At 51.0% G+C, this 26,015-nt stretch overlaps 2 protein-coding genes and 1 long non-coding RNA gene across 10 annotated transcripts in view; 1 reads left to right on the top strand and 2 right to left on the bottom strand.

The window, feature by feature from the left end:
• LOC129016621 (uncharacterized) overlaps nt 1-8,813 on the bottom strand; it is a 33,216-nt gene extending 24,403 nt beyond the window's left edge. Inside the window, exon 1 of one of the 3 annotated variants that reach the window (XR_008494911.2) lies at nt 8,745-8,813. This is a non-coding gene — a long non-coding RNA (uncharacterized LOC129016621). Of the gene's footprint in view, nt 1-7,550 lie in introns of all 3 variants that reach the window. The other 2 variants (XR_010124771.1, XR_008494912.2) reach the window with 2 other exon arrangements.
• Nucleotides 8,814-8,926: 113 nt separating this feature from the next.
• PNPO (pyridoxamine 5'-phosphate oxidase) lies at nt 8,927-16,702 on the top strand. 4 transcript variants are annotated; one of them, XM_054456025.2, is made up of 7 exons: nt 8,927-9,221; nt 10,718-10,842; nt 12,026-12,125; nt 12,968-13,021; nt 13,270-13,398; nt 13,715-13,785; nt 14,006-16,702. In XM_054456025.2, the coding sequence occupies exons 1-7, from the start codon at nt 9,084-9,086 to the stop codon at nt 14,172-14,174; spliced, it is 786 nt and encodes a 261-aa protein (XP_054312000.1). In that variant the 5' UTR covers nt 8,927-9,083; the 3' UTR covers nt 14,175-16,702. The 4 variants fall into 4 exon arrangements, with proteins under 4 accessions (XP_054312000.1, XP_063513084.1, XP_054312003.1 ...); XM_063657014.1 differs by having other exon boundaries at nt 8,935-9,011; XM_054456026.2 differs by lacking the exon at nt 8,927-9,221 and adding an exon at nt 9,276-9,459.
• Nucleotides 16,703-19,362: 2,660 nt separating this feature from the next.
• Nucleotides 19,363-25,299, bottom strand: PRR15L (proline rich 15 like). Of its 3 annotated transcripts, none has more exons than XM_054456023.2 (2): nt 25,064-25,299; nt 19,363-20,657 (listed from the first exon to the last, which is right to left on the bottom strand). In XM_054456023.2, exon 2 carries the CDS (start codon nt 20,626-20,628, stop codon nt 20,317-20,319), a length of 312 nt encoding a protein of 103 aa, XP_054311998.1. In that variant the 5' UTR covers nt 20,629-20,657; nt 25,064-25,299; the 3' UTR covers nt 19,363-20,316. The 3 variants fall into 3 exon arrangements, with proteins under 3 accessions (XP_054311998.1, XP_063511908.1, XP_054311999.1); XM_063655838.1 differs by having other exon boundaries at nt 20,127-21,047; XM_054456024.2 differs by having other exon boundaries at nt 20,127-20,660.
• Nucleotides 25,300-26,015: the final 716 nt, after the last annotated feature.

Here is a 26,015-nt window from a genome sequence, read left to right as displayed (position 1 = left end):
ACCAGTTTCAGCGCTTGAGCTACCAGTTTTTGACTTCTGCATCATCCATCCCCTCTTCCTTAGCCAGTGACATCCTCTCTACCCCCTGACAGTCTCCAACCTCTCAGTCTTCCCTTCCCCAAGTTACAGGATCACAATGGCCAAAACATTTTTTGTTTGTTTGTTTTAAGACAGGGTCTTGCTCTGTCGCCCAGGCTGGAGTGCAATGGTGCAATCTCAGCTCACTGCAACCTCTGCCTCCTGGGTATGCAATTCTCTTGTTCCCAGCCTCCCAAGTAGCTGGGATTACAGGCATCCACCACCACGCCCAGCTAATTTTTTTTTTTTTTTTTTTTAATAGAGACGAGGTTTCACCATGTTGGCCAAGCTGGTTTCAAACTCCTAACCTCAAGTGATCCGCCCGCCTCGGCCTCCCAAAGTGCTAGGATTACAGGCATGAGCCACCATGCCCGGCCTTATTTTTTGTATTTTTAGTAGAGACAAGGTTTCACTATGTTGGCCAGGCTGCTTTCGAACTCCTGACCTCAGGTGACGCGCCTGCCTCGGTCTCCCAAAGTGTTGGGATTACAGGCGTGAGCCACTGCACCCAGCTCCCCAAACAGTTTAACCTGCTGCCCAAGAGATTATCAAAGTGGAAGGACTCAACTGTCCAAAGCAAGTGGGACAGCCCCTAGGGGTTAGACCACTGGCCTCAGTGTCCAAAGGCTCAAGCGCCTGTTGCTTCTGCTTCTTCCCCTGCCTGTAAGGGGTGAACAGGGTTCTCAGTTCCTCTCCTGCACCAGGCCCCCGACACACTGACCTTACCTAGAGGACCTTAGACCAGCACTGACCCCTCCAGTGGGCAGGCAAACGGCTTTTCATGGTGGCAGTGTCAGCAAGAATGTGTTGCCCAATAGTGAAAGAACAGGGTATAGACCCCCAGGAGAAGTAGTGGAGCATCCATTGTGTCATCAGCCTGGGCTTTTCAGGTGACATCTGTGACAGCTCTGCAGACTGCAGTTGCGTGATATACACCCCTGAGTTTGGGGTCAGCTCTACCTTAGGTCCACTGCTGTCCTGCAGGTCAGTAAGAGGGCCCAGTCCCCAGACATTAATCTTGACATTGTCTCAGTCTCTTCCGAATTTCCAGTCCTAGAAAAGCTCGGCCATGACGTCGACTGGACACAGACCCCTCTGCAGAGTCAGAGGGGGTTAGATCCACCCCCTACAGCAATGCCCACACCAGGGTCCCATGAGGCGTGTGTCTTCTACACTGTCCTCCCACAGGCAGGCGGTCTTATTCAGCACAGCAGGGCCACCCACCCCATGCCAGGGAGCTTTTAGGGAGACAGGCCCAAAGTTTAATAGAACTGTCATGACTGGGAGTCCTCAGGGGGGACACCCTGGGCTCCCCAGCTCACGGTGAGAAAGTGGGCTGTGGTCACGCACACAGATACAACTTATCAGCAGCATTGTCCTTTACTCCAGGCAAAAGGGAATATGGCAGAAGTTTCCTAGTTCACACTGCCCTAAGGAAAACTCACCCTGCCCAAGGCCAACCCTATCTCTTGTCCTGTCTCCAAAACCAAGCTGCCACATCATTTCCAAAGTGAGTGGACCCATTTCCCCACACCACACCCATTCTTAAGTTGAGGGGACCTGGACGAAGCAGCCGAAAGACTGAGAACTGTTACGGATGGGAGACTAAGGGGACAGGACTGCTAAATGCAATGTGGGGTCCTGGAACAGAAAAAGGACATGAGTGGGAGAAAAAGGGGTAAAACTCAAAAAAGCCCATAGTTTACTTTTTTAGTTTTTATTTTTTTTGGTACAGATGGAGTCTCCCTATGTTCCCAGGCTGGTCTCAAACTCTTGGGCTCAAGGATCCGCTCACCTAGGCCTCCCAAAGTGTTGGGATGACAGGCGTAAGCCACCATGCCCAGCCTCTGTAGTTTAATTAATAGTGGTGTGCCAGTGTTAATTTCTTGATGTAGACAATTGTGCTATGGTAGTAAGATCTTAATATTTGGGGAAGGTAGGTGAAGGGTGTATGGGAAATATTTGTACTATATTTGTAACTTTTTTGTAAGTCTAAAATTACTTTAAAAAGTAAAATGGAATGGAAGACCTGGAATAGAGAAGTAAAAAACGAAGCAAATGGAACAAGATCACCCAAGCAGCATCAGAATCAGAGTGGACAGCACATACTATGGTGACTAGGACCCTGAGATTCTGGAGATTATGAGAGGTGTGGGCACCTGCTAGGCAGAGCTTGCCAGCTATGGCCCCATCTCCATTCTGCCCCTTGCCACTTGCACCATCTCAGGTCCCCAGACCCATCAGGGGCTCATGGCTGATAGAACACAGATGCCGAGGAACCTAACTCAGGATGAGATGCTGCCTTGGGACAGAGAACACTTGTGATTCAACCAAGGTCTTTGGGGCTGGGGTGAGTCACTAAAGGAACTGCGGTAATAGGACAGGTGGCAGTTGGGTTTCCTAGGAGAAGGGGTCCTCAGGGAGTAGAAGAGGCAGGAAGTGAGCCTGGGAGGATGGAATAATGAACAGGGCTGTGGGTAAAAAAGGAAGCAGACCATGGTGGACTATGGTAGTGACTCAGGGCCTGGAGAAGAGGGTCAAATACCTGCTCATAGGGACCTTGGGCAAAAGGAAATGAGAACTGACTGCAGGGCAGGCCAAATGCAAGGACCGACCAGGATTTCTCAAAGGAAACTAGGAAGCCGCTAGCCCATGTCCTTTGGGCCTGCCTGAAAACCCACCACCAGGCCTCCTCCTACTCACTGCCTGTGGCCGACACCATAATTACCAAGGCAGGTAGTCTGGGGACTGAAACTGATTTAATTCACTTGGCCTTTGAAGCTCATCATCCCTCCAGTCAACAAACACACTCGTGGACGGGCACAGCGGCTCATGCCTATAATCCCAGCATTTTGGGAGGCTGAGGCAGGAGAACTGCTTGAGCCCAGGGGTTTGAGACCAGGAGCAACATAGTGAGACCCCATCTCTACAAAAATAAAAAAATCAGCCAGGCATGGTGGTGTGTGCCTACAGTCCCAGCTACTTAGGAGGCTGAGGTGGGGGGATCTCTTAAGCCCAGGAGATCAAGGCTGCAGTGAGTTATGAGTGTGCCACCGCATTCCAGCCTGGGCAACAGAGTAAGACCCTGTCTCAAAAAAAAAAAAGAAAAAAGAAAAGAAAAAAAACCAAAAAAAACAAAACACACACTCAGCCCTGCTCCCACCAGGTGCAAAAATGTCCCACACCCCACTCACCATACGTAACACCCATCATACTGAAAAGCTTAACAAAAGTGGTTTATGCATAAACATTACAGATTAGCATTTTTTGAGCACACCTTGTGGGCTAGGATTGTGAGAAGCCAGAGAAAGTTAAGAGATGTGGTCCCTCTCGTGAAGGAACTCCCATTCTAACAGGGAATACCAGCCACCCACAATGTATTTGGGAAGCCATCTGTAAGCACATGCAAGGATCGTGTAGGGGGTTAGCCACAAGCACCACAGGCAGGACACCGATAAGTTTCAGCCTCCTCTGATCTCGTCCCAAGCCTCTGAGGACCCACCTCCCTTGGGCCTCTGATAAACCCACTCAGGGCTTAGGCATCTGCTGGCAGAGCACCAAGCACACGCCCTTCTGTAAGTCCTGGTGTTGCTACCCTTGGGGCTCCAAGCTGAGTTCACCTCAAGTCTGGACCCAAGAATTCCTGAGCTTCAGGCCCTCCAGCACACCCCTTGCTCTGCTATCAGCCTTCTGCCTCTCACCTCTTAGAAAGCTGGACACAGGCCGGGCACGGTGGCACACACCTGTAATCCCAGCACTTTGGGAGGCTGAGGCGGGCGGATCACCTGAGGTCAGGAATTTGAGACCAGCCTGGCCAACATGGTGAAACCCCGTCTCTACTAAAAATACAAAAATTATCCGAGTGTGGTCGTGCATGCCTGTAATCCCAGCTACTCAGGAGGCTGAGACAGAAGAACTGCTTGAACCCAGGAGGTGGAGGTTGCAGTGAACCGAGATCGTGCCACTGCACTCCAGCCTGGGTGACAAGAGCGAAACTCCATCTCAAAAAACAAAAAAAAATTTTAAAAAAAGAAAGCTGGACACTATATTTCACCAGCGTCATTATCACTCCTCCTTGACTCTCCCTTTCCCTACCACCCTCCCTAACTCTGCCAGGCCCTCTTCCCTTCTCAGACATTCTCATCCTCCCTTACGGCTGTAAGTGCCACCTCGAGGCTCATGCTACCTAAACCAGTATCATCAGCCCTGACCTCCCCACTAAGCTCCAGACTCCATTATCCAACCTGGCTAAACGTGGGTGTCCCATCAACCCTCACACTCAAAATGTTGCTAAGGAATTCACCTTTCCCCCAAACCTCCTCCTCCAACAGGCCCCACTTCAACGAACAGCACCACCCGTGTCACCTAAAGCCAGCCCTGGTGGGTGGATCCCTCCTCTCCACATGCCCTACACTATACTCATGCATCAGGATCCTGCCCCCACCTTCCACTTAGACCACACCCCAGCTTCTCCCAACCTATCCCTGCCACCAGCCTGACCCTCCCTTGCTCATCACCCATTTGGTCACCAGAGCCAGGTTCCAAAACACAAATCCAATCACTAAAGTAAAACTGAAATACATAATTTAGTCAGATAATTAGAAAAAAGGTGGTTTAAGAAAGTAAACGTGGCTGGGTGTGGTGGCTCACGCCTATAATCCCAGCACTTTGGGAGGCCAAGGAGGGTGGATCACTGGAGGCCATGAGTTCGAAACCAGCCTGGCCAACATGGTGAAACCCCCTCTCTACTAAAAATACAAAAAAATTAGCCAGGTGTGGTGGCAGGAGCCTGTAATCCCAGCTACTCGGGAAGCTGAGAAAGGAGAATTGCTTGAACCTGGGAGGCGGAGGTTGCAGCGAGCCCAGATTGCATCACTGCACTCCAGCCTGGGCAACAGAGTGAGACTCTGTCTCAAAAAAAAAAAAAAAAAAAAAAAAAGGAAAAGCATTAGAAGAAAACAGGCAAGGCACAGTCCCCAAACCCACATGCAGACCTTTTTTTTTTTCTTTTGAGACTGAGTCTTGCTCTGTTGCCCATGCTGGAGTGCAGTGGCACTGCGACCTCCGTCTCCCGGGTTCAAGCCATTCTCGTGCCTCAGCCTCCCAAGTAGCTGAGATTACAGGCGCCCGCCACCATGCCTGGCTAATTTTTGTATTTTTAGTACAGACAGGGTTTCACCATTTTGGCCAGGCTGGTCTCAAACTCCTGACCTCAAGTGATCCACCTGCCTCGGCCTCCCAAAGTGCTGGGATCACAGGCATGAGCCACCACACTCGGCCATGCAGACTTTTTTGTTTCATCTTGAGAAACCAATGTGCCTCTCTGTACAATAAAAATGTTGCTATGTATTTTCTATTCATTTAAGACTTTCTCAAGAGAAGACTGGAACAGTAAAATAATTCCTTTCTCCCACTCAGAAAGTCCCTGCTGGTGGTTGCATCAGTAGCAAAAGCAGCTAGCAGGCTTGTTTCCCTTCTGGTCGTGCACTGAGGGGCTGCTTTGTGATCCAGAAACCAAATCCAACTAAGCAGAAAAGCAAACACAAGTCTACTTATTATCTTCAAGACAAAGGGAAAAATACAAAAGGGCAATCAACTGCACACTTCTTTGCTAATCGCCGAGGGAAGGAGACGCTGTCAGAATCTAGCACTTTTTTCTCCCCATCTGGTCTTTAAAAAGCAGGAACTAGACACTGGTTCACAGGCTAAAAAATATCACAGGATAAAATATCAGAATCATTGTGTCTAAAAGCCTGACCCTTGGCACCTGCACGATGACTCTTCAGCAAGGAGTACCTAGCCCTGCCTGCTTGTTCAGCTTGTTTTCTCATCACCTTTGCTCCAGCAGTATTACACGTCTCCAGGTTCCCCCAAGTGCATCATGCCTTTACTCACAATGTTCCCTCTTGCTGGGACGCCTGTTCTATTGTCCATCTAGCAAAAACTTACTCATTAAGACATCAAATATCCACTCCCTTTACAAAGCCTTTCCTGACTGTTTGATCCTCTTCTTTTTGCTCCTCTTTACTGTACAGAAACACCTGTTAAAATATCTCGGGAGGCTGAGGCAAGAGAATCGCTTGAACCCAGGAGGCAGAGGTTGCAATGAGCCAAGATTGTGCCACTGCACTCCAGCCTGGGTGAAAGGGTGAGACTCTGTCTCAAAAAAAAAAAAAAAAAAAAAAAAAAAAAAAAATCTGCAACAACTCTTTAGCTCACAAATCTGCCTCCCCCTATAGACTACAAGCCCAGGTTGTCATCTTCATCTTAATATTCTCAGATCCGGTTCAGTGCCTGGTCCAAAGGAAGTATTTAACAAATGTCTACAGAATTAATACATAAATATGTATCTACCTCCACTACACTGAGCTGTTGGCTTTTAAGTATGTAGATGATCTTAGTCTTGGTGTCCTAGAATCCAGGTCCAGGGTAGCAGCAGCCCAGGAGTGCTAAGAGTGTGAAGAAAAACCCCATGGCCAGGCATGGTGGCTGACGCCTATAATCCCAGCACTTTGGGAGGCCGAAGTGGGTGGATCACTTGAGGTCAGGAGTTCCACACCAGCCTGGCCAACATGGCGAAACCCCGTCTCTACTAAAATTACAAAAAATTAGCCAGGTGTGGTGGCACACGCCTGTAATCCCAGCTACTTGGGAGGCTGAGGCAGGAGAATGGCTTGAACCCGGGAGGCAGAGGTTGCAGTGAGCTGAGATTGCGCCACTGCACTCCAGCCTGAGTGACAGACGGAGACTCTGTCTCAAAAAAAAAAAAAAAAAAAAAAAACCCATGAACCAAGCCCATCTGAGTTGAAGTGCACTCATTACTGCTTACACAGGTTCAACTGCAGGGGCTTAGGAGGGTAGGAGTACAGCAATGTTCTTATATAGAAAGACAACTTTGGCCAGGCGCAATGGCTCACGCTTGTAATCCCAGCATTTGGGAGGCTGAGGCGGGCGGATCACAAGGTCAGGAGATTGAGACCATGCTGGTTAACGTGGTGAAACCCAATCTCTACTAAAAATACAAAAAATTAGCTGGGCGTGGTGGCGGGTGCCTGTAGTCCTAGCTACTCAGGAGGCAGGAGAATGGTGTGAACCAGGGAGGCAGAGCTTGCAGTGAGCCAAGATTGCACCACTGCACTCCAGCCGGGGCGACAGAGCAAGACTCCATCTCAAAAAAAAAAAAAAAAAAAAAGAAAGACAACTTCAACAGGAAAGTAAATCTACTCAACTTTCTCTCAATTATGCTGATGGAGGAAAATGATGGCAGCACAAAAAAATCCAACCAGTGGAGAATCCATAGACCAATATCATTAAGCCTTGAGACATGTATTATTTCTTTGCAGCAAAATTGTCTTCCAAATTCTATCTGGCTCAAGCTATGTACACATAAAGGATGACAGGTATCTAATGTAGGGCTTCATGAAGCTCAGCTGTAATGCAGACACCTGGCCAGGCCAGGAAGTTCCCCTTACCTGGCACAGTCCTGGGTGCCTGCCTAGATGGCTCTTGCAGTTCCCCTTCCTGATGCTGGTGGAAAGCAGGGCTACAGAGAGGTCTCGACCCAAGGCTGCCCCAGCCAGCTCAGAATTGGACTGGGCACGAGTGGGTTTCCCATTTTTCAGCCTTGCATCCACAGCCTGGAAAGGCTATGCACAGCCACCTGCTCCGTGTACTCTCAGTTGGCAATTGCTTGCATTGACCTAGGGGCTAGACTCCTACTACCTAGCATGGGCAAAATGTGGAAAAAGGGAAGCTTGACAAAGATGGGGGAGACCGTGGAGAGATGGGACATTGGCAGCCTTGCTATCTACCAGGACACTGGCTCCTATGAACTCCAGTGCACCATGGCAGGGGAAACCATGAGCAAAGGGAGTAAAATGCTCTGACCCTTGCTTAAATAAATGAGCTTGGAGGGAAGGGGTTTAAAACTAGAAGAGGTGGCGGGCGCGGTGGCTCACGCCTATAATCCCAGCACTTTGGGAGGCCGAGGCGGGTGGATCACTTGAGATCAGGAGTTTGAGACTAGCCTGGCCAACATGATGAAACCCCGTCTCTACTAAAAATACAAAACTTAGCCGGGCGTGGTGGCGGGCGCCTGTAATCCCAGCTACCCGGGAGGCTGAGGCAGAGAATTGCTTGAACCCGGGAGCTGGAGGTTGCAGTGAGCCGAGATCACGCCACTGCACTCCAACCTGAGCGACAGAGCTAGTCTCCGTCTCAAACAAAACAAAACAAAAACAAAACTAGAAGAGGAAAACCACTCTGGTCTGGGATACCTTGGTCCCAAATTTCCTTCTTCCTCCTTCCCATTCAGCCATCTTCCTTCTCACCTCACCGTCTCTTCCTCGCCCCACTGCACCTCCCCACTAGGGGCATGGTCCACAAGTCATTTCACCCTCTCCCACTCTCATGCCCTAATTTCTCCCCACAACCAGATTACCCTTTTCTCTATGTGTCCCCATCACCTTGCCTCAGAGTCTGGCCCCTAATTCCATTTTCCATTTTTCTTTTCCCATTCCACTAGTCTCCCTTCCCAGGGGGTACTTCCTGCCCTAAGCCCACCTATAGGCACCTACTATGGGCCAGCCACTTAATACTGACTACTCCCCTCAAGCCCCCGGGAAACATCCTCCGCCCCGTCTGAGCTGCAAGAGATCCTCCTATACCTTTAACCAACCTCCACGTGCGTGTTAACAGCGGTGACAGCATTTCCTTGTCTCTCTGCTCCCGCCCCCAAAGGCGCTACCCATTGGCCGCTGCGTTTCACTGTTCTCGCTCTAATTGGCCTCGTTATCGAAAAGCTCCAACCAATGACCTCTCCGTGTCTGTCTCCCTCCTCCGATCCTGGAAACTCATTGGCTCCGAGGACTTAGGACCTGTTAGCTTGGTTGGGCGACTGGCAAATCCTTCCTTCCCCGGGGTAGAAGTCCAGGGTGAGAAATTGGTTCCGAACTCAAAGGAACCCAGCACCGGGCCACAGCCGGTCACGTGGCCGGCGGCCCCCCATGACGTGCTGGCTGCGGGGCGTCACCGCGACGTTCGGGCGACCTGCCGAGTGGCCAGGCTACCTCAGTCACCTGTGTGGTCGCAGTGCTGCCATGGACCTGGGACCCATGCGCAAGAGTTACCGCGGGGACCGAGAGGTGCCGCCGCCAGGGCCAGGCCTCCTGCAGGGGCGGGGGAAAAGGGGTCCCCGGCGTCATCTACAGCGGGGAGGGGAGTAGGAGGAGCCCCTCGGGGCTTCTGGGGCCACCCGGTGGGGCAAGGAGGTTTGGGGATCACCCCCCGTGGGAAAAGGGGGCTTCAAAGACATCCCACCAGGGGAGGAGTTCCGGGGAAACGCAAATGAAGATGGGTTCAAAAGGCAGCGTTTCGTAATGGGTAAGAGCTCGAACTTTGGAGCCTGCCTGGGTTGGAATCTTTAATGTATCTGGGCCTCAGTTTCCTCATCTGGGAAGTGATAGTATCTGCCTCACGGGGATGTTATGGTCTTAGATGTTTGTAAAGTGCTTAGAACTCTGCTACTCGACAGGTAGCAAGGTCAGAAAACGCTCAGTCCCACAGCTAGTGATGAATGAATCAGGGTTTCACGTGATGGATGTCAGAACTGTGCTGGGCCTCCCTCAAGGGCATGGGAAGAGGGGTCCTCGGAGTCATCTACTGGGGGGAGGGGAGTAGGAGGAACCAGCCCCTCAGGGCTTCTGGGGCCACCCCCTGGGGCAAGGAGGTTTGGGGGTCACCCAAACCTCCTTGTGCCAGGTGGGCATGGTCATGGGCCCCTCTTTAGGTGAGTACAGTGATAAACAGCTTACAAACTGTTTGACAAAAAATTAAGTGGAATATGGGGGAAGGGGACTAGCTCAGGGAGGAGGGGAGGAGAAAGCTCTTAGCTTACTGCCTTCAGTACTTTCTGCTGACCACTGGGAAGTTGTTTTCCTTTTCCCTCCTCAGGAGGGGAACCAAGAGAACCTTTTAGGAATTGGGGTCCAGGGCCCTGGTTGCCAAATCTGGTTGCGTGTGGGCATTTCTAGAAATGCTTGTTTAAAATGGGGTTTTTCCAGCCTGGGCAACATAGTGAGACCCTGTCTCTACAAAAAAATAAAATTAGTTGAGCATGTTGGAGCGTGCCTGTAATTGCAGCTACTTGGGAGGATGAGGTTGGAGAATCGCTTGAACTCGGGAAGTTGAGGCTGCAGTAAGCCGAGATCACACCACCGCACTCCAGCCTAGGTGACAGAGTGAGACCCTGTCTAAAAAAAATAAATAAATAAGTAAATAAAAATGCAGTTTTTGATGAAGCCTCAGACCTGCTGAATGAGAAATTATGGGAGTGGAGCCCAGAAGGTTTTTTTTAATGCTCCCCAGGTGATTCTGATGCACAGACAGTTTTGACACCCATGACATGTAACCCTGATTTATCCATCACTAGCTGTGGGACAACAAGTTGTCTGACCTTTTTATGCCCGTTTCCTCACCTGTAAAATGGGGCACAGAATCTTCTTACCGCATGCTATTTTTTATTTTAAGGTCATTGTCATGAGGACTAAATGAGTTGATTTTTGAAAAGTGACTAGAACAGTGCCAGGTACATAGTAAGCACTATATATGTTCATTAAATGAAATAAATATCCCTTCCTAGGCATTTGAGGAGACTCATCTGACCTCCCTTGACCCAGTGAAACAGTTTGCTGCCTGGTTTGAGGAGGCTGTTCAGTGTCCTGACATAGGGGAAGCCAATGCCATGTGTCTGGCTACCTGTACCAGGTGGGCATGGCCGTGGGCCCGTCTTTGGGTGGATACATATGAACTAGGAAGCTTATGAAGCTCTCAACTCTGGATGCCAACTTTATGGTTCCAGCTCTGTCATTAACGTGCTGTGTGGCTTTAGGCAAGATACTTGTCCTCTCTGGGCCTGTGTCCTTACCTGTAAACCAAAGACCAGACCACAAAATTACATTTCAGTGATAAAAATGCAGTGCCTTGTTCATTTCTGCCCTTGATACATCCACACACAACCCCTTGCCTCCCTCATCTCCCCATCTACCCAAGCCCCGTCTGCCATTCAGGAGCTACTTCTCCTGGTGAAGCTCTGTCTCTCTCTCGAAATCTAGCACAGTACTTGACTATATCATTCCTTTGACAATCATATGCCCTTTGAGACATCACTTGTATTAGCCTGTTATTCCGTTCTCCTCGCTAAAGTGTAAGGCCTTGAAGCCAGTGCTTTTGTACTGTACGAGTGGATATTTCCCAGAGCTCTGAGCAGAGGAGCTGATCTCATAGCACCACTGTGATCCCGAAGCATTGGATGATTGCATTATTGTTAGTCCCTGCCCTTAGGGTCTTATGAATTTGCTAGGGCTGTCTTAACAAAATACTGTAGACTGGATAGCTTAAACAACAGGATTTTATTTCCTTATAGTTCTGGTGGCTGGAAGTCCAAGATCGAGGTGCCATCAGGGGTGGTTTCTGATGAGGCCTCTGCTTGGGGTTTTCAGACAGCTGCTTTTTGCCATGTCCTCACACTGCCTTTCCTCTGTGTGTGTGTGTGTGTGTGTGTGTGTGTGTTGTGGAGGGCAAGGGAGGTGGTTCTGAAGTGTCTCTTCTCTTACAGTGACACCAGTCCTACTGGATTAGGGCCCCACCCCTGTGACCTTACTTAACCTTAATGACCTCCATAAGGTCCCCGTCTCCAAATACAGTCACATTGGGGTTTAAGGCTTTAACATAGGGGTTTGGGGTGACACAATTCAGCCCATAACAGGGCCCCAGGCTGTGGTGTCTTATCTCTAGGACAAATCCCCAGGAGCACATGGGAGGGGGCAGCCTGACAGCCCAATAAAGGGGGTGCAGCTGGAGGGGGTGCTGAGACATCCTTTGGGGAGAGGGACTGTAGCCAGAACATTGAAGCAGGCTCTGACCACAGTGCTCTGCTGTTTGCTCCTAGAGATGGAAAACCCTCTGCTCGCATGTTGCTACTGAAGGGCTTTGGGAAAGATGGCTTCCGCTTCTTCACTAACTTCGAGAGTCGAAAAGGAAAAGAGCTGGTGAGTGAAAAGAGCTAGTAATCTTTCCCAGGGCCTGCAGGGTTTGGTTCTTGCCTCCTCAGTCACCTTCTCATGCCACCCCACCCCCCAGTCTACTTGCTTTCTGTGTGCAGGTGCCCTCCTGCCATGAGGCCTTGGCACTTGCTGTGCTCTTTGCTATAAATGAATGAATGCACTTTCTAACCAGCCTCACCCCATCAGCCATGACCTGTTCCTTCAGATCTCAGCCCACATGTTACCTCCTCAGGAAGGCCTTCCTTGACTCTGACTCAGACTCAGCCCCTCATGCTGTTTGCTGCCATTATAACTTGCAACTTTCTTTTTTGTCTTTTTCTTCAGTTTGTAATTGAGCATTTATTTGGGTGATTATGTAACTGATATTTGTCTCCTTTGCTCAACAGTAAGCTCTGTAGGAGTGGAAGCTGCTGTGTTTTATCTCTGCTGTATCCCCCGCATGTCTCCTGTTGTCAGACCCAGACTGGGCACTTCACGTGCATTCAATGAATGAATCCAAAATGAGTAAACCTCCCTGAGTCCATGCCAGCCAAGCATGCATTTCTCAAGATTCACAAATCTGTGGGTGAGAGAAATCACCCAGTCTCACTTTGGAGTCCGACTGGCTTAAACTTAGCTCCACCACTTCCTGCAGGAACTTGGGCATGTGACTTAGCCTGTCTCCGTGTCTGTGACAATAGGCCTACTTTTGAGGGTTTAAATGAGCTCTTACGGTGGATGCATCTGCTGTGGGCCTGCACACTACAGCTCTCCTGCCTTTTCCCTGCATGCCAGAGGCCTCCTCTCCCTGTCCTGATGGCTGGCTGTGGATTCTCTTTTACTTCTAGGACTCTAATCCCTTTGCTTCCCTTGTCTTCTACTGGGAGCCGCTTAACCGTCAGGTGAGTGAATTTTCCCAGGACAGCCGGGGATGGGCTGGGTTGGCAGGGCCTGAGTTTATGGCTAAGTCTAGTGAAGGTCCCCAGACTTGGCAAACATCCCAGCTGGGCACTCTGCCTCTAAAATAGCCCTCAGTTAGTTGGAGCCAAGAGTGGTGGTGCAGCCGATCGAACAGAGAGGAACGGGGCCTGTGCTGGTAGGGAGAGCAGGTGGCATTGAACGCCATTCACCCAGAGCCATCCCCGAGCAGGTGCGTGTGGAAGGCCCTGTGAAGAAGCTGCCCGAGGAGGAGGCTGAGTGCTACTTCCACTCCCGCCCCAAGAGCAGCCAGATTGGGGCTGTGGTCAGCCACCAGAGTTCTGTGATCCCTGATCGGGAGGTGAGTGGGGCTCCGCTGTAGTCCTCCAGGTGGCAGAGGCTTTGGCTTTTACCCAGAAGCTGTCCCAAGGAGATGCCAGGTTCCTCTCTCTCCAACCCAGTGAAAACAGTGAAAAGGACAGTGAGAAGGGAAAGTGGGGGTAGGGAGAGGGGAAATAGGCCTCCTCTGTCCGTCTGGCCATCCCGTTGACTGCTCCTGGAGGACAGAGGCCAGTCTGCTCTGCTCACCCATGTCCCCAGCACATATCCCCAGGAAGTCCTTGTTAATGAATCATTGACTGGGCCTGGCCCTTCTTCTAACTCCTTCCCCTGGACAGTATCTGAGAAAGAAAAATGAGGAACTGGAACAGCTCTACCAGGATCAAGAGGTGCCCAAGCCAAAATCCTGGTGAGTGACATCTGGTAGTCCTCTAGAAAGGGACACCAGGCCTCTGTGTTTACTTGAAGCCACCTGCCTAGGGAATCACAGATCTCCTCCTCCCTGGCCACCCTTGTCAGATGCATCCCAGCAACTTCCTTCAAGAGGCCCTGGGATGAGGGGTGAGGGTGGGAGAGTGACCTGGCTAGAAAACTCCACAGAGCACTGAAACCTCTGCTTCTCCTTATAGGGGTGGCTATGTCCTGTACCCTCAGGTGATGGAGTTCTGGCAAGGTCAAACCAACCGCCTGCATGACCGGATAGTCTTTCGGCGGGGCCTACCCACAGGAGATTCCCCTTTGGGGTCCATGACCCACCGCGGGGAGGAAGACTGGCTCTATGAGAGACTTGCACCTTAACTCTGGGACCTGCCAGCCCAGAGTGGAGCTAGGGCTAGGTGTCAAGAGAGGGTGTGGGATTGAGACCCAGGCCCTTCTTTCTAAAGTCAACCCATTTCCCTCCCTACCCCTTATATTCAGGACTCTTCAGAGCTAATCCTCTAAGTTCTCTGTACTCAGTTGGTTCTCAGTTAGCTGGTCAAGTGGAGTGTAATGGTGGCATAGAGAATCACAAATGGAAAATAATTCCATAATTATTTTTTTGACCTTGCCTATGATTGATTAGGATAGCTCCCTCTAGGGGTAGCAGCCGGTGTGACTCCCTTTCTGGTGACAGAGAGGGCCCCAGCAGCCCTGTTTACCGTGTGAGTCATACTGGCCAAAGTTTAGTCCCAGCATATGCACCTGAGCCAACCTGGCCAATCAGATTGTTTTGTCAATAATTTGAAATTTGAACTGGAGAGATCCAGAACCTTGGGAGTCATTGAAGCCAAGTCATTCATAGCAGCCAGGAAACAATAGGAACCAACAGCCTTTGCCTGCTGCTATTGCAATTCCCAGGATCTCTCCTTCCCTGGATCCCTCCCTCCCAGGTCTGGGCTGTGCAGTTCCTCTCCCTGCCTTGACACTCCCCACTATCTCTGTAAAATCTCTCTCTTTTTCTTTTTTTTCTTTTTTTTGACTTAATCTAGCTAGAATCTATTTCAGTTGCTTACAACTTAACTCATTTATGGATAGGACTTTTTTTTTCTTTTTTCTTTTTCTTTTCTTTTTTTTTTTTTTTTTGAGATGGAGTCTCACTCTGTCGCCCAGGCTGGAGAGCAGTGGCGTGATCTTGGCTCACTGCAACCTCTGCCTGCCAGGTTCAAGCAATTCTCCTGCCTCAGCCTCCCAAGTAGCTGGGACTACAGGCACACGCCACCACGCCCAACTAATTTTTGTATTTTTAGTAGAGACGGGGTTTCACCCTGTTGGCCAGGATGGTCTCCATCTCTTGACCTTGTGATCCACCCCCCTTGGCCTCCCAAAATGCTGGGATTACAGGCATGAGCCACCACACCCAGCGAGACGGGGTTTCATTATGTTGGCCAGGCTGGTCTCCAACTCCTGACCTGAAGTGATCCGCCCGCCTTGGCCTCCCAAAGTTCTGGGATTACAGACATGAGCCACCACGCTTGGCCGGGATAGTATATTTTTATAGCACTTCTCCTACTGATTGCTGCCCTCTCTGTGGCTACAAGGGACCCACAGAATTACAGGGAAGTTACAGGGAAGCAGGTTTCATCTCAATATTGGGAGAGATTTCAAACAATCAGACCTGCCTGAGAAGGAGTGGGCTGTCACTAGGAATTTTTATTCCCAGTCAGTCAGGAATTTTGTAGAAGGGCTTCATGTGCTGGTACCAATAGGACAGGAAGATTTTAATCAGCTTTACTATTTATGTTTGTTTATGGAAACTGTGTGTATGTGTACATACATTTTCCAAAAAGAAAAATTAAATGATTATAGAGATTATGTTTTTCAGACTACTCACATATCTGCTTTCCTTACTCCTCACCTCTGCTGATAATTCCTAGATCATTGGTTTTTCCCCCACACTGGAATTACCTGGAGAGCTTAGAAAACCCTGATGCCTGGGTCCCACCCTCAGAGATGATTGAACCAGCCTGGCCAGCATGGCAAAACCCTGTCTCTACTATGTTATGAGTGCAGCCTGGGCACTGGGAAATTTAAAATCTCCCCAGAGAATTCTGTGCAGCCAAGGTTGAGAACTCCTAGTCTAGAGCTTTGCTATACACAGGGTGGTCCACAAGCCAGGAGCATCAGCATCACTTGGCAGCGCCTTAGAGATTCAGACCCCAGACCCACTGAATCTGACCCTGCATTTTCACTAGACCCCAGGTGATCAGCTGCACTAGACTCAACCTCTAAACCATGACCTCCGACCCTCACAGGCTGTGATCCTTTAGGGACCCTCAGCTGAGTCCTGTGCTGAACTGTGTTTGTTCTCCTTGAGCACAAGCCGGCTGACCAGGGACAGACTGGATGAGCAAGCAACCTGCTGGCTATGGAGAGGAGCCAGGCTTGGTAAATGTTTGCTGTGACTAAGCCAGGATCAAAGAACTGACTGTTGCTTGCACTGGCTGGCATTGAGCTTGCCACTCTGTGAACTGTGCTTCCTTCCCCTGCATGGACCTGTGCCTCAGTCACTATTATCCGCAGGCCTTCTCCAAGGGCAGCCCTCTCCTTGTTTATCCCTCTTAAGCCTGCGTGCAGGAAGGCACATTAACCCTGTGGCCCCCTGCAGGCAGGAGGGTGTCGGGTGCCCTTACCTACCTTGCCCTTTTTCTTGTACCGTAGGCTGTGCCGTTTATGAGTAAGTGTATGTGTGTCTGTGTGTGTGTCTAGGAGTGCTGCACCCACCTTGTGTTATTGGAGGTTGTGTATCCCCCTAGCTTTGAGCCTGGTCTCAGATGTTCCTTTTCCGTTCTCTGTCCAGCCGTTACTGCCCCCAGTCTGTAATAAAAGCCTGTCAGCCGTGCACTTTATTGATGTTCAACCCGGCCTGGTCTCCCTCAACCCCCAAGGCGGGGACTTGGGGAATTTAAGCGACTTCCTGCCCCCTCACTTCTCTGCACCTTGTAGGCAGTACGTCCAGCAGGGGGAGCCCGCCGCCCAAGGTCGGCCTCTTCCGGGCCGTGAAAGCCACATCTAGCCGGCCTCCCCTGCCTCCCCCTTCATCCGCTTGGGCCGCGTCCCAGTGAAACTGTGGTCAATAACCCGTAGCCTCTCCCGGTTCCCGCACATATTTGCGCTCTCGGTTCCTCCTCTTCCCCTGTTCTCATGAAAACTTGCAGCTGCCTCGCTCTGCTTCCCTGGGCATCCAGATGTCCCTTTGGCTTCTAATACCTACCCCACATCCATCTGGCCACCCGGCTTAGAAACATATGTGGACTTTACCTAGAAGATGGAGCCGGGGTCAGCATGCAAGGGGCAGAGGGGCTGTGGACACTCTCACCCAGAGGGGTAATGGTGATACTGGAGAGGTTGGCAGTACAGTGCCAGTATTATCTAGAACCTTAGGTTGGTGGCCCAGGAGCCATCCTTATCCCCCACCTCAGGGAAACCGAGAATGGGTGGATGTGGGAGATGCCTGTAGTCTAGGGTATTAGGGGACACTCAGCTTCAAAGCTGGTTGGCTTTATCCAACTGCTTCCAGAGTTTGTCCAGCCCTGTCGAGTGATGCTCACCTCCCAGGATCCTAAGACCCAGACGTTGCTCCCTCCCCTCCCAACTTCCCCTTCTGCAGAAGGTGTCTGTGCTTTTCTTTGTTCTGAGCTTCAGTTTCCTGTCCCCGTAGCAGATGAGAATCAAGAGTGGAAGGTGGCTGTGTGGGACCGTGGTCACATGTACAAGCTGGCTCTGGCTTCAGTCCCAGCTGTACCACTGCCAGCGCCTGGCCCCCAGGGTGAGTGATATAACCTCTAAGCCTCAGCCAACTTGTCTGAAAAATGGGGATAGTGACAGCACCTGTCTCAGGTGATGACAGGATTAAATGAACAACCTTAGGGAGGACTTGTTCTAGGGGCTGCCTGCCGTAAGCACCCTGTAAATGTTAGCTATTAACACTGGGCAGGGCTTCGGTGTAGGGAAAGTCTGAGATCCTCTGTGGAGGCCTCATGGATTGAGTAATTGGTGAGACCCTAGAAAGTTCTGTGTAGTGGGAAGGGGTAGGGGAAAGAGGCTTTGGGAAAGGCAGCACCCCTAAGCCTGCCTTCCATCCCTCCAGCTCCTGGTCTCCCTTACTCATAATTTGAGGTCCCCCTGGCCGGGGTGAGGCACCTAACAAAGGCTCCCTTGTATAGGTCTGTTTGTTTCAGTGATAAATTCCCTGAGCAACAGCTCCTGGGGTGGGGTGGCCCAGCAGCCTGCCAGGAGCTGACCTGGAAGCTGCAGGACCACATTGTTTAGTGGCCACCTTGGTCTCTCCCTGTATTTCTACCACGAGCTCCAGAGATTTGGCCAACATTTTTTTAGTTCCCAGCTCTTATGGCTTGAGAAAGAGCTGGACCTAACCTCATAAAATGACAGCTTTCTCCTCTTTCTTATTTATTTATTTATTTTTGAGACGGAGTTTTGCTCTTGTTGCCCAGGCTGGAGTGCAATGGAGCTATCTCGGCTCACCGCAACTTCGGCCTCCTGGGTTCAAGTGATTCTCCTGCCTCAGCCTCCCAAGTAGCTGTGCCACCACACAGGCATGTGCCACCACACTTGGCTAATTTTGTATTTTTAGTAGAGACGGGGTTTCTCCATGTTGATCAGGCTGGTCTTGAACTCCCGACCTCAGGTGATCTGCCCGCCTCAGCCTCCCAAAGTGCTGGGATTACAGGCATGAGCCACCGCGCCCAGCCGCTCTTATTTATTAATTTTTTTTTTTCCCTAGAGATAAGACCTAGTTCTGTCACCTGGGTTGTAGTGCAGTGCCACAATCATGGCTCACTGTAGTCTTGAACTCCTGGACTCAAGCAGTCCTCCCACCTCAGCCTCCCAAGTAGATAGGACTACAGGCATGTGCCACCACAGTCAGCTACTTGTTTGTTGGTTGGTTTTTTTTAGACGTGGGGTCTCGCTATGTTGCCTAGGCTGGCCTCAAACTCCTGGGCTCAAGCAATCCTCCCACCTCAGCCCGCAAAGTGCTAGGATTACAGGCCTGAGCCACCATAGCCACCTTCTCCTTTTTCTTAAACCAAAGCTGTGGGGTATGGTGGAGTTCCTTATAAAGGAAGGAGGAAGAAAGCCAGTATTAAACTGAGCGCTTACTGTGGGACCTCTCATAGGCCACTTAATACTGACCACTCCCTATGAGATAGGTATTATTTCAGCCCCCTTTTACAGAAGAGGAAACTGAGGCTCAGAGTGCAAGCAAATGTTCCCAAGGTCACCCAGCTACTAAGGGGTAGAGCTAGAGTTTGAATCTTAATCCCAAACCAAACCACTGAAACTTTGGGGTCAATCACCAAAGGTCTGCCCTACTCTCTTAGAGCACCTGATGGCCTCTCTGTTGACTGGAGAGAACTGACCACTGAGGTGTAACTAGCTCCTTCTGCTCCCCCATCCCCATACTAAGGCTAGTTTGATGGTAAAAATTAGTGACCCAGTTCCTACATTGTCACACCTGAGAACCCTTCCCAAAGCTTGAAAGGAACAGTTTGAGCACAAAGGTCCACTTTACTTACATGAAGGAACACAAAGGCATGAGAAACAGTCATCTCAATAAATGCAAGAGATGAGCATAAAAGAGGTTCTCTGCTTTTCCAGCATTGTTATTAGAGAGAGAAACCTACAATTATTTTGTTAAACAAAATTCAAGGCTCCAGGACTCATCTCTGGAGCTGATATGTCTTAAATACTATTACAGTAGGAGAAGGAGAGGAGAAAATTCCCCACCCACACCCCCGATTTGGACCGTGTAGCTTCCCTTAGAGGGTGTGTGACTTGCCACCTGCAAAAGTCATGGCCAAAACAGGAACCAACAGGCCAAACTACCATCAATCTAGTCTTCTACAGCACCCTAACAGAGTGCCAGGGTCCTCTGCCCCCTCCGCACCTGAGGGCAAAGTTCCAGGAAGTTTACTGCCGGTGTTAGGAGGTGAGCTCGAGTTCAGTGTCTCTGCCTCTGGCTCCACAGAAACCAGCCCCTATCACGTGGCTTCTGGAAAATGTGCCCTCCTCCGGACTGGTCCAGGGAGTAGTCACAGGTAGAGAAAGTAAAGGGAGCAGCAATTGAAACACCCTTGACCCTGTGTCCAGTAAGGAGGTGAAGTCTGTCTGGCTCACTCTCTCCATTCCCTGCCATGCCCACCTCCCTGCTAGCCCTGCCATTGCTTCAAGGAGGACTGTTCCTCCTGGGTGAGAGTTTTCACCCTTGAACTAGAGTCCCTTTGTATGTGGTCAGGGGGAGGGTGGAGGACCCCGGGATCTCCCAGGCCTTACAAAAGTGGAGGCACATAAATACAAACCTAAAAACCAGCCATTTCCTGCCAGCAGGTATCAACTTCCCCCACAGCTTCAGCTATGGCCAAAGAGGCCAGTGTGGCAAGGTCCTGTCTCAGATCTGGCTGATGTCAGGGAGCCAAGAGGTGCTAGCACCCTCCTCAGCCCTTCACTTTGATGACCGTCCTTCCTCGTGATCATCAAAGAGGTTAGGGTTCTCTGCCAGTGTGGCTCTCACTTTCTTCTTCTCCTTGAAGCGTCCTGAGTTGGAGACCTTGACGTGCTTGCCCTTTGTGCTCTTGTCCACAATCTTCTCCAGGCGGGTGTTAAAGTCGCTGTTGGGGCCTCCAGCATCAGGCCTTGGGGGTTCTGCATCTCCCTCTGTTTGGGCATAGGTGTCAGGGATCTCATACAGCACCTTGGGAGTGGATTTCTTTTTCCGGAGGAAAGTCAGCTTCCACCAACCAATTTCAGTCGTCATGGCGCTCCCTAAGCCAAGGATGGGGCTTTCTGCTGGAGCAGGGTGGGTGAGACAAAGGGGTCAGTGGGAAAAGGGGGTGGGTGCCTTTGGACCAGCTTGCTGCAGACTCCTAATCATGGGCTGTTTTAAGAATTAAAGAAAGGGCTGGGCATGGTTCCTCATGCCTATAATCCCGGCACTTTGGGAGGCCAAGGCAGGTGGATCACTTAAGGCCAGGAGTTCAAGACAGGCCTGGCCAACATGGTGAAATCCCGGCTCTACTAAAAATACAAAAATTAGCTGGGCGTAGTGGCACGCACCTGTAATCCCAGCTAGTTGGGTGGCTGAGGCAGGAAAACCACTTGAACCGGGGAGACAGAGGTTGCAGTGAGCTGAGAAGATCATGCCACTGCACTCCAGCCTGGGTTGACAGAGCGAGACTGTCTCAAAAAAAAAAAAAAAAAAAGAAGAAGAAGAAGAAGAATTAAAGAAAGAATTTAAGGTAGGGCTGAATAAACCCAAGATTCAGGTCAGTGGGGTGACACAATGCTTTTGGAGAGTATGAGACAAGAAAAGGGTCAAAGTCAAGGTCAAGACAAGGAAGCCACTCGCCAGACAGAGAGGCAGTGGGACAGGCACACACCATTGCCCTGCAGGGTTGTCGGGAGCTTTGAGATAATTCCTGCCAGGCCCCTCAGGGCCACAGGCAGGTGGACAGCTTGCCTGAGTCACACAGCATCCAGGCCTTTGATGCTCTTCCCAAACTTCCCACTATACCACCAGACCCTGCTGCCAGGCATGGGCAGACCATTGACTGGTAACATAGGGAGGGAAACACCCTGTGCATTTTGCTTGGAATTCATTACAAAATTAAATATAATTAGTGGCATTCCAAGCAATTTGAACTTCCCAGTGGTGACCAGCAGGGCTAAAGTAGCTGCTGGGCTGTTCCTAAGGCAGGAGTCAGAGCCTCAGGTTGGGAGTGGGAAGTCCTGGGGGCTGTCCTAGCTTCATGACCTCTGGCAAGCTACCACCTCTCTGGGCCTCAGTTTCCTCACCCATCCCATCCAGCGCTAGCATTTAGCTCTACTGTTAATCCCTGCCCACAGAGGTAACCATGCATTGCAAAGTAAAACTTACGATAATGGGAATAATTACTAAGGGATGGTTCCCCTTCCCCACCAAGCTTCCACAAGGACAGGAGTTGGAAGGGGAGCTAAAAAGGCAGAAAGCAGTTAGAAGGATCCCAGAAGTACAGGGGAGACATGGTCATCACAGGTTGTACCTTGCAGGGTGGGGCTTGGGGCTGAAATCCAGGCTTCTCCACTCACAGGCCATGTGCCTTGCCATGGAGCTGCCTTCCCTGGGGGCCTCACCTTTGACTAATTTCCACAAAGGTACTGTCTGAGCTAGCGGAACTTCTGGGAGAGGAGGTTGCCTGGACATCATTGATAGCTGGGATATGTAAGATAGAAGCAGATGACAGTCTGCTAGATGAAGGAAGATCAATGACAGAACAGGTAGAGGAACACTGATGACTGGTGAGGTCGGTGGTCTTATTCTCAGGATGCCTAGCTGCCGGCTGTGAAAGCTCCCAGGAAGGAAGGTGCAGCCAGTGTACACCAGAGAGCTAGAGGGTATCACCTCCTTTTAAAAACTAGAAGTGTTCACTGCATTTTTGAAAAAGACCAGAAAGACACTCCAGATGATTAATAGTGCCTTTTTTTTTTTTTTTTTTTTTGAGACAGAGTCTTGCTGTATTGCCCAGGCTGGAGTAAAATGGCATGATCTCGGCTCACCACAACCTCCTGGAGTAAAATGGCATGATCTCGGCTCACCACAACCTCCACCTCCCAGGTTCAAGCGATTCTCCTGCTTCAGCCTCCCGAGTAGCTGGGATTACAGGCATGCGCCACCATGCCCGGCTAATTTTGTATTTTTAGTAGAGACGGGGTTTCTCCATGTTGGTCAGGCTGGTCTCGAACTCCTGACCTCAGGTGATCCGCCCACCTCGGCTTCCCAAAGTGCTGGGATTACAGGCGTGAGCCACTGCGCCCAGCCCAATAGTGCCTTTCTTTATGTAGGAGTAGAGGATGCTTTCTCTTCTCTAGTTTTCTGATTTCTGGAATTTCCATAATGAGTATGGATTATTTTAGGGGTGGGGGAGCATATCAAATTTAGGAAAGAGGAGAGCACAACGCGGGCCGAGACTTTACGATGAGCTGAATGCCTGCATCCATACCCCTCGTGCTCTGGTCTCCTGCTCCCCACCCCCTCCCTCAGAGCACACAGCCGGTGGATTCCTTCCCACCTCTCTGTCTGGGAAGCAGCTCCCACATTGCCAGCTCTGTCCCTTTAGCTGGGCTCAAGTAGCAAGAGAAGCTGAGGGGAGATCTTGTGCAGCTCCCGCTCAGAAAGTGAAGGAGCAGTGAGAGGGGCTCGAGAAATACTTCCAGGGCACCCTGGAGAGGTGAGCACACCTAGGGACAGCCTGAGAGGTTTGCTTTGGCAGCTTGCCCCACCTGGGCTTAGCACAGCCTTGTACAGAACTTAGTGTTCCAGGATGGGTTTCTGGAAGGAGGTGGGGGAGAGCAGAGAAGGAGGAACAGGGCACTTGCTTGGTTTGTGGGTGCCCGAGTCACTGCCTGGTCTGGAATGAGGCCCACAGCCCCACCAGTGCCCATTTGGGGCTGCCAAGGAACTTGGGGAATGGAAAAACAGAAGATCCAGCTCCTGAGACTATCATAACCACAAGATTTTCTAGCTCCAGAGAGAAAAGGGCTTCTGCCTGTGCCCGTTAAAATTCACCTGTTTTAACAGGCATTTCAAGTTGGCAAACCTGGGGCTTAACTCTCCTTGGCGTAAAGAGAGCCACAGATCACGAGGAACTTGTCAGCAAACTGTAGAGATGGGAACAGCCCTTGTGCCCTGCCCTGGGGCCTCCACCAAGGCATCAGCTCTGGTGCCCTTGCATCCTAGCCTTGTACTCTGGTCTCTCTAGAATACTCTGCCAGAGGCCAGGTGCAGTGGCTCAAACTATAATCCCAGCACTTTGGGAGGCTGAGGCAGGAGGATTGCTTGAGGCCAGGAGTTCAAGACCAGCCTGACCAACATGGGGAAACCCCATCTCTACTAAAAATACAAAAACACAAAAAATTAGGTGGATGTTGTGTCATATGCCTGTAGTCCCAGCTACTCGGGAGACTGAGGCACGAGAATCCCTTGAACCCGGGAGGCAGAAGTTGCAGTGAGCTGAGATCATGCCACTGCATTCCAGCCTGGGCGACAGAGTGAGACTCTGCCTCAAAAAACAACAACAACAAAAAAAGAGAATACTCTTTTTGCCAGGCCTTCCTGTCTCTTCTGCCCAGGAGGACATGTGGGCACCAGTAAGCAGGTGTTTGCCCCATTAGGCAAGCCTGACTTATGGAAATCTGAGTTTGCAAAACAGAAAAATTAGCAGACTATTCTTTGTTTTACAAAATAACCCAGCTGTAGGATCTGTAAATAGTCATCATAAAAGATAGTGTAAAATCTGATTTGCTTTAAAAACAAGCAAACAAAAAAGGTGATGTGATATCCAAACTTCCCAACCGTCTGCCTGTGCCTCATCACAGAGGGCTGAAAGGGGTTGGGGGAGTGGGGGCAGGTGCTTGGGACTTCAAACAGACCCAGCATTTGGTGACACACGGTGGGCCCTGAAGTTAGCTCGTGCAGGTTCCTGAGCTGGCCGAGCTAAGGGCTGGGCCCTTGCCCTGGGGCCCTGCAATCCAGGGATGACGGAAATCAGCCTCTGAGGATGCCAGCTTCGCCTCTGCTGTTTGCACAGCTTTGGGGCCATGAAAGGCCTCATGGGACAGCCTGCCACCCCCTGTCTTTAGTGGCCAGCGCTATAGCATGCACATGGGTGTCCCAGGACAGGCCCCTCCATCCCAGCTGGGTTCTGTGAGCTGCTCTGAAGGGCTTTGCCCAGACTGAGCCAGGCCCCTCCTGAGCTGGGTCAAGTTAACCATTGACTGGGGCAGAGGTGGAGGGGCAGGGGGACAGATAGGGGAAGCAAGTCAGCTAATATGTTGTAAGACAAAACCCCAGAACTCCCTCCCCCATCCCTCTGCAGGGCCCCGATGGCACTTAGGGGGCCTGCAGGATGAGACAGGGGTACCCTGGATAGGAATGGGGAGATGTTCCTACCAGACAGCTGGAAAAATGCTCCAGACTGGGGGGTCAGAAGGGTGGGCTCCAGTTCAGCAAGGGTTAACAGAAAACTACTCAGCAGGAGCTCTGTTGGAGGCCTGGATTGACTCCAAGAGGCCAGTGGAATGAGTCTTGAGTGGAGACCGGGTTAGAGGCCTGGGTTCCTCTTTCCTGCTGGGCTTGTCAGCCATGGAGGCAGAACTAGGTGATCTGACTGGGGTCTATGCGTTGGTTTCCCCACCCACCAGCCCTCTGCCTGTACCTGTAATCCCGACTGCTCCAGGCTGGAGGTGAGACCTTTCCTAGAGAAGCAGTTGAGTGTAGGAGCTGCCTGGGAGGGTGAGACTCGGGAAGCAAGTGGTGCCTCCGGGCTGCTGTATCAGGCAAGGCTCAGCCAGGAGAGGTGGGTAGGAGCAGCTGCACGTCAGGTGCAAGAGAAACAGGTGCAGGAGCTGGTACCTGCTCTGCTGCAGCTCCCGGAGTCAAGGTGAACCTGAAACCCAGCCCCTCCCGGCTAAGTAAACAGAAGCACAGGCCGGCTCAAGCTGGTGAATATTCATCATGCCAGAAATCCAATCCCAGCGCCCCTGCATCCACCCAGAAGCCAGGGTTCTCCAGGGACTGCCACGCAGGAGGAGGGAATCCCAAGGGAGATCTGGGGTCAGGGAGCACAGGAGGCTCTCACTCAGTTTCCCCACTCTTGGGTGTCTGGTTGCACTCCCCAGCTATAGCCAAGGTCACCCCACCCATTTCATCTTCTGAGGAGGTGCAGACCCCTCTCCAGCATGGACCACCACCTGGATGTTGCCCAGGGCACAACCAGGAAAGAGTTAAGGGCTGCTGCTTCCATTGGCAGGCTGGGTAGGACGGGGTGCACCCCAGCTTCCTTTGAACTCCCTGAGTCGAAACCAGTCCCGGTTAAACTGGTTGGCAGACCGGTTCCCAGGCTGTCCCTCCCCTGCCTGAAGCCTCAAAGTGGGGACTGGGTTGGGGGCTGTGGCTTCCTCCTGACCTGAAGAGCCCCTCCTCAAAATCTCCCTAGGGAGAAAAAAAAAGGGCACAGCCTCTCCTCGGGCCAGGCTCTCCAGACCCACCACAACCTCAAACATGGTCATCCCTCTCCCACTTTGCTTGGAGGTGGGCTTCAAGGCCCTTGAGATCTTATGCAGAATTCCATGTTTGTGGGCAGAGGGGTATTGCTTTTTCTGCATAGA

This window comes from Pongo pygmaeus, chromosome 19 (genome assembly GCF_028885625.2).
Source record: "Pongo pygmaeus isolate AG05252 chromosome 19, NHGRI_mPonPyg2-v2.0_pri, whole genome shotgun sequence".
In the NCBI taxonomy this organism is placed as follows: Eukaryota; Metazoa; Chordata; class Mammalia; order Primates; family Hominidae; genus Pongo; species Pongo pygmaeus.
This window is presented reverse-complemented; position numbering and strand designations above follow the sequence as displayed.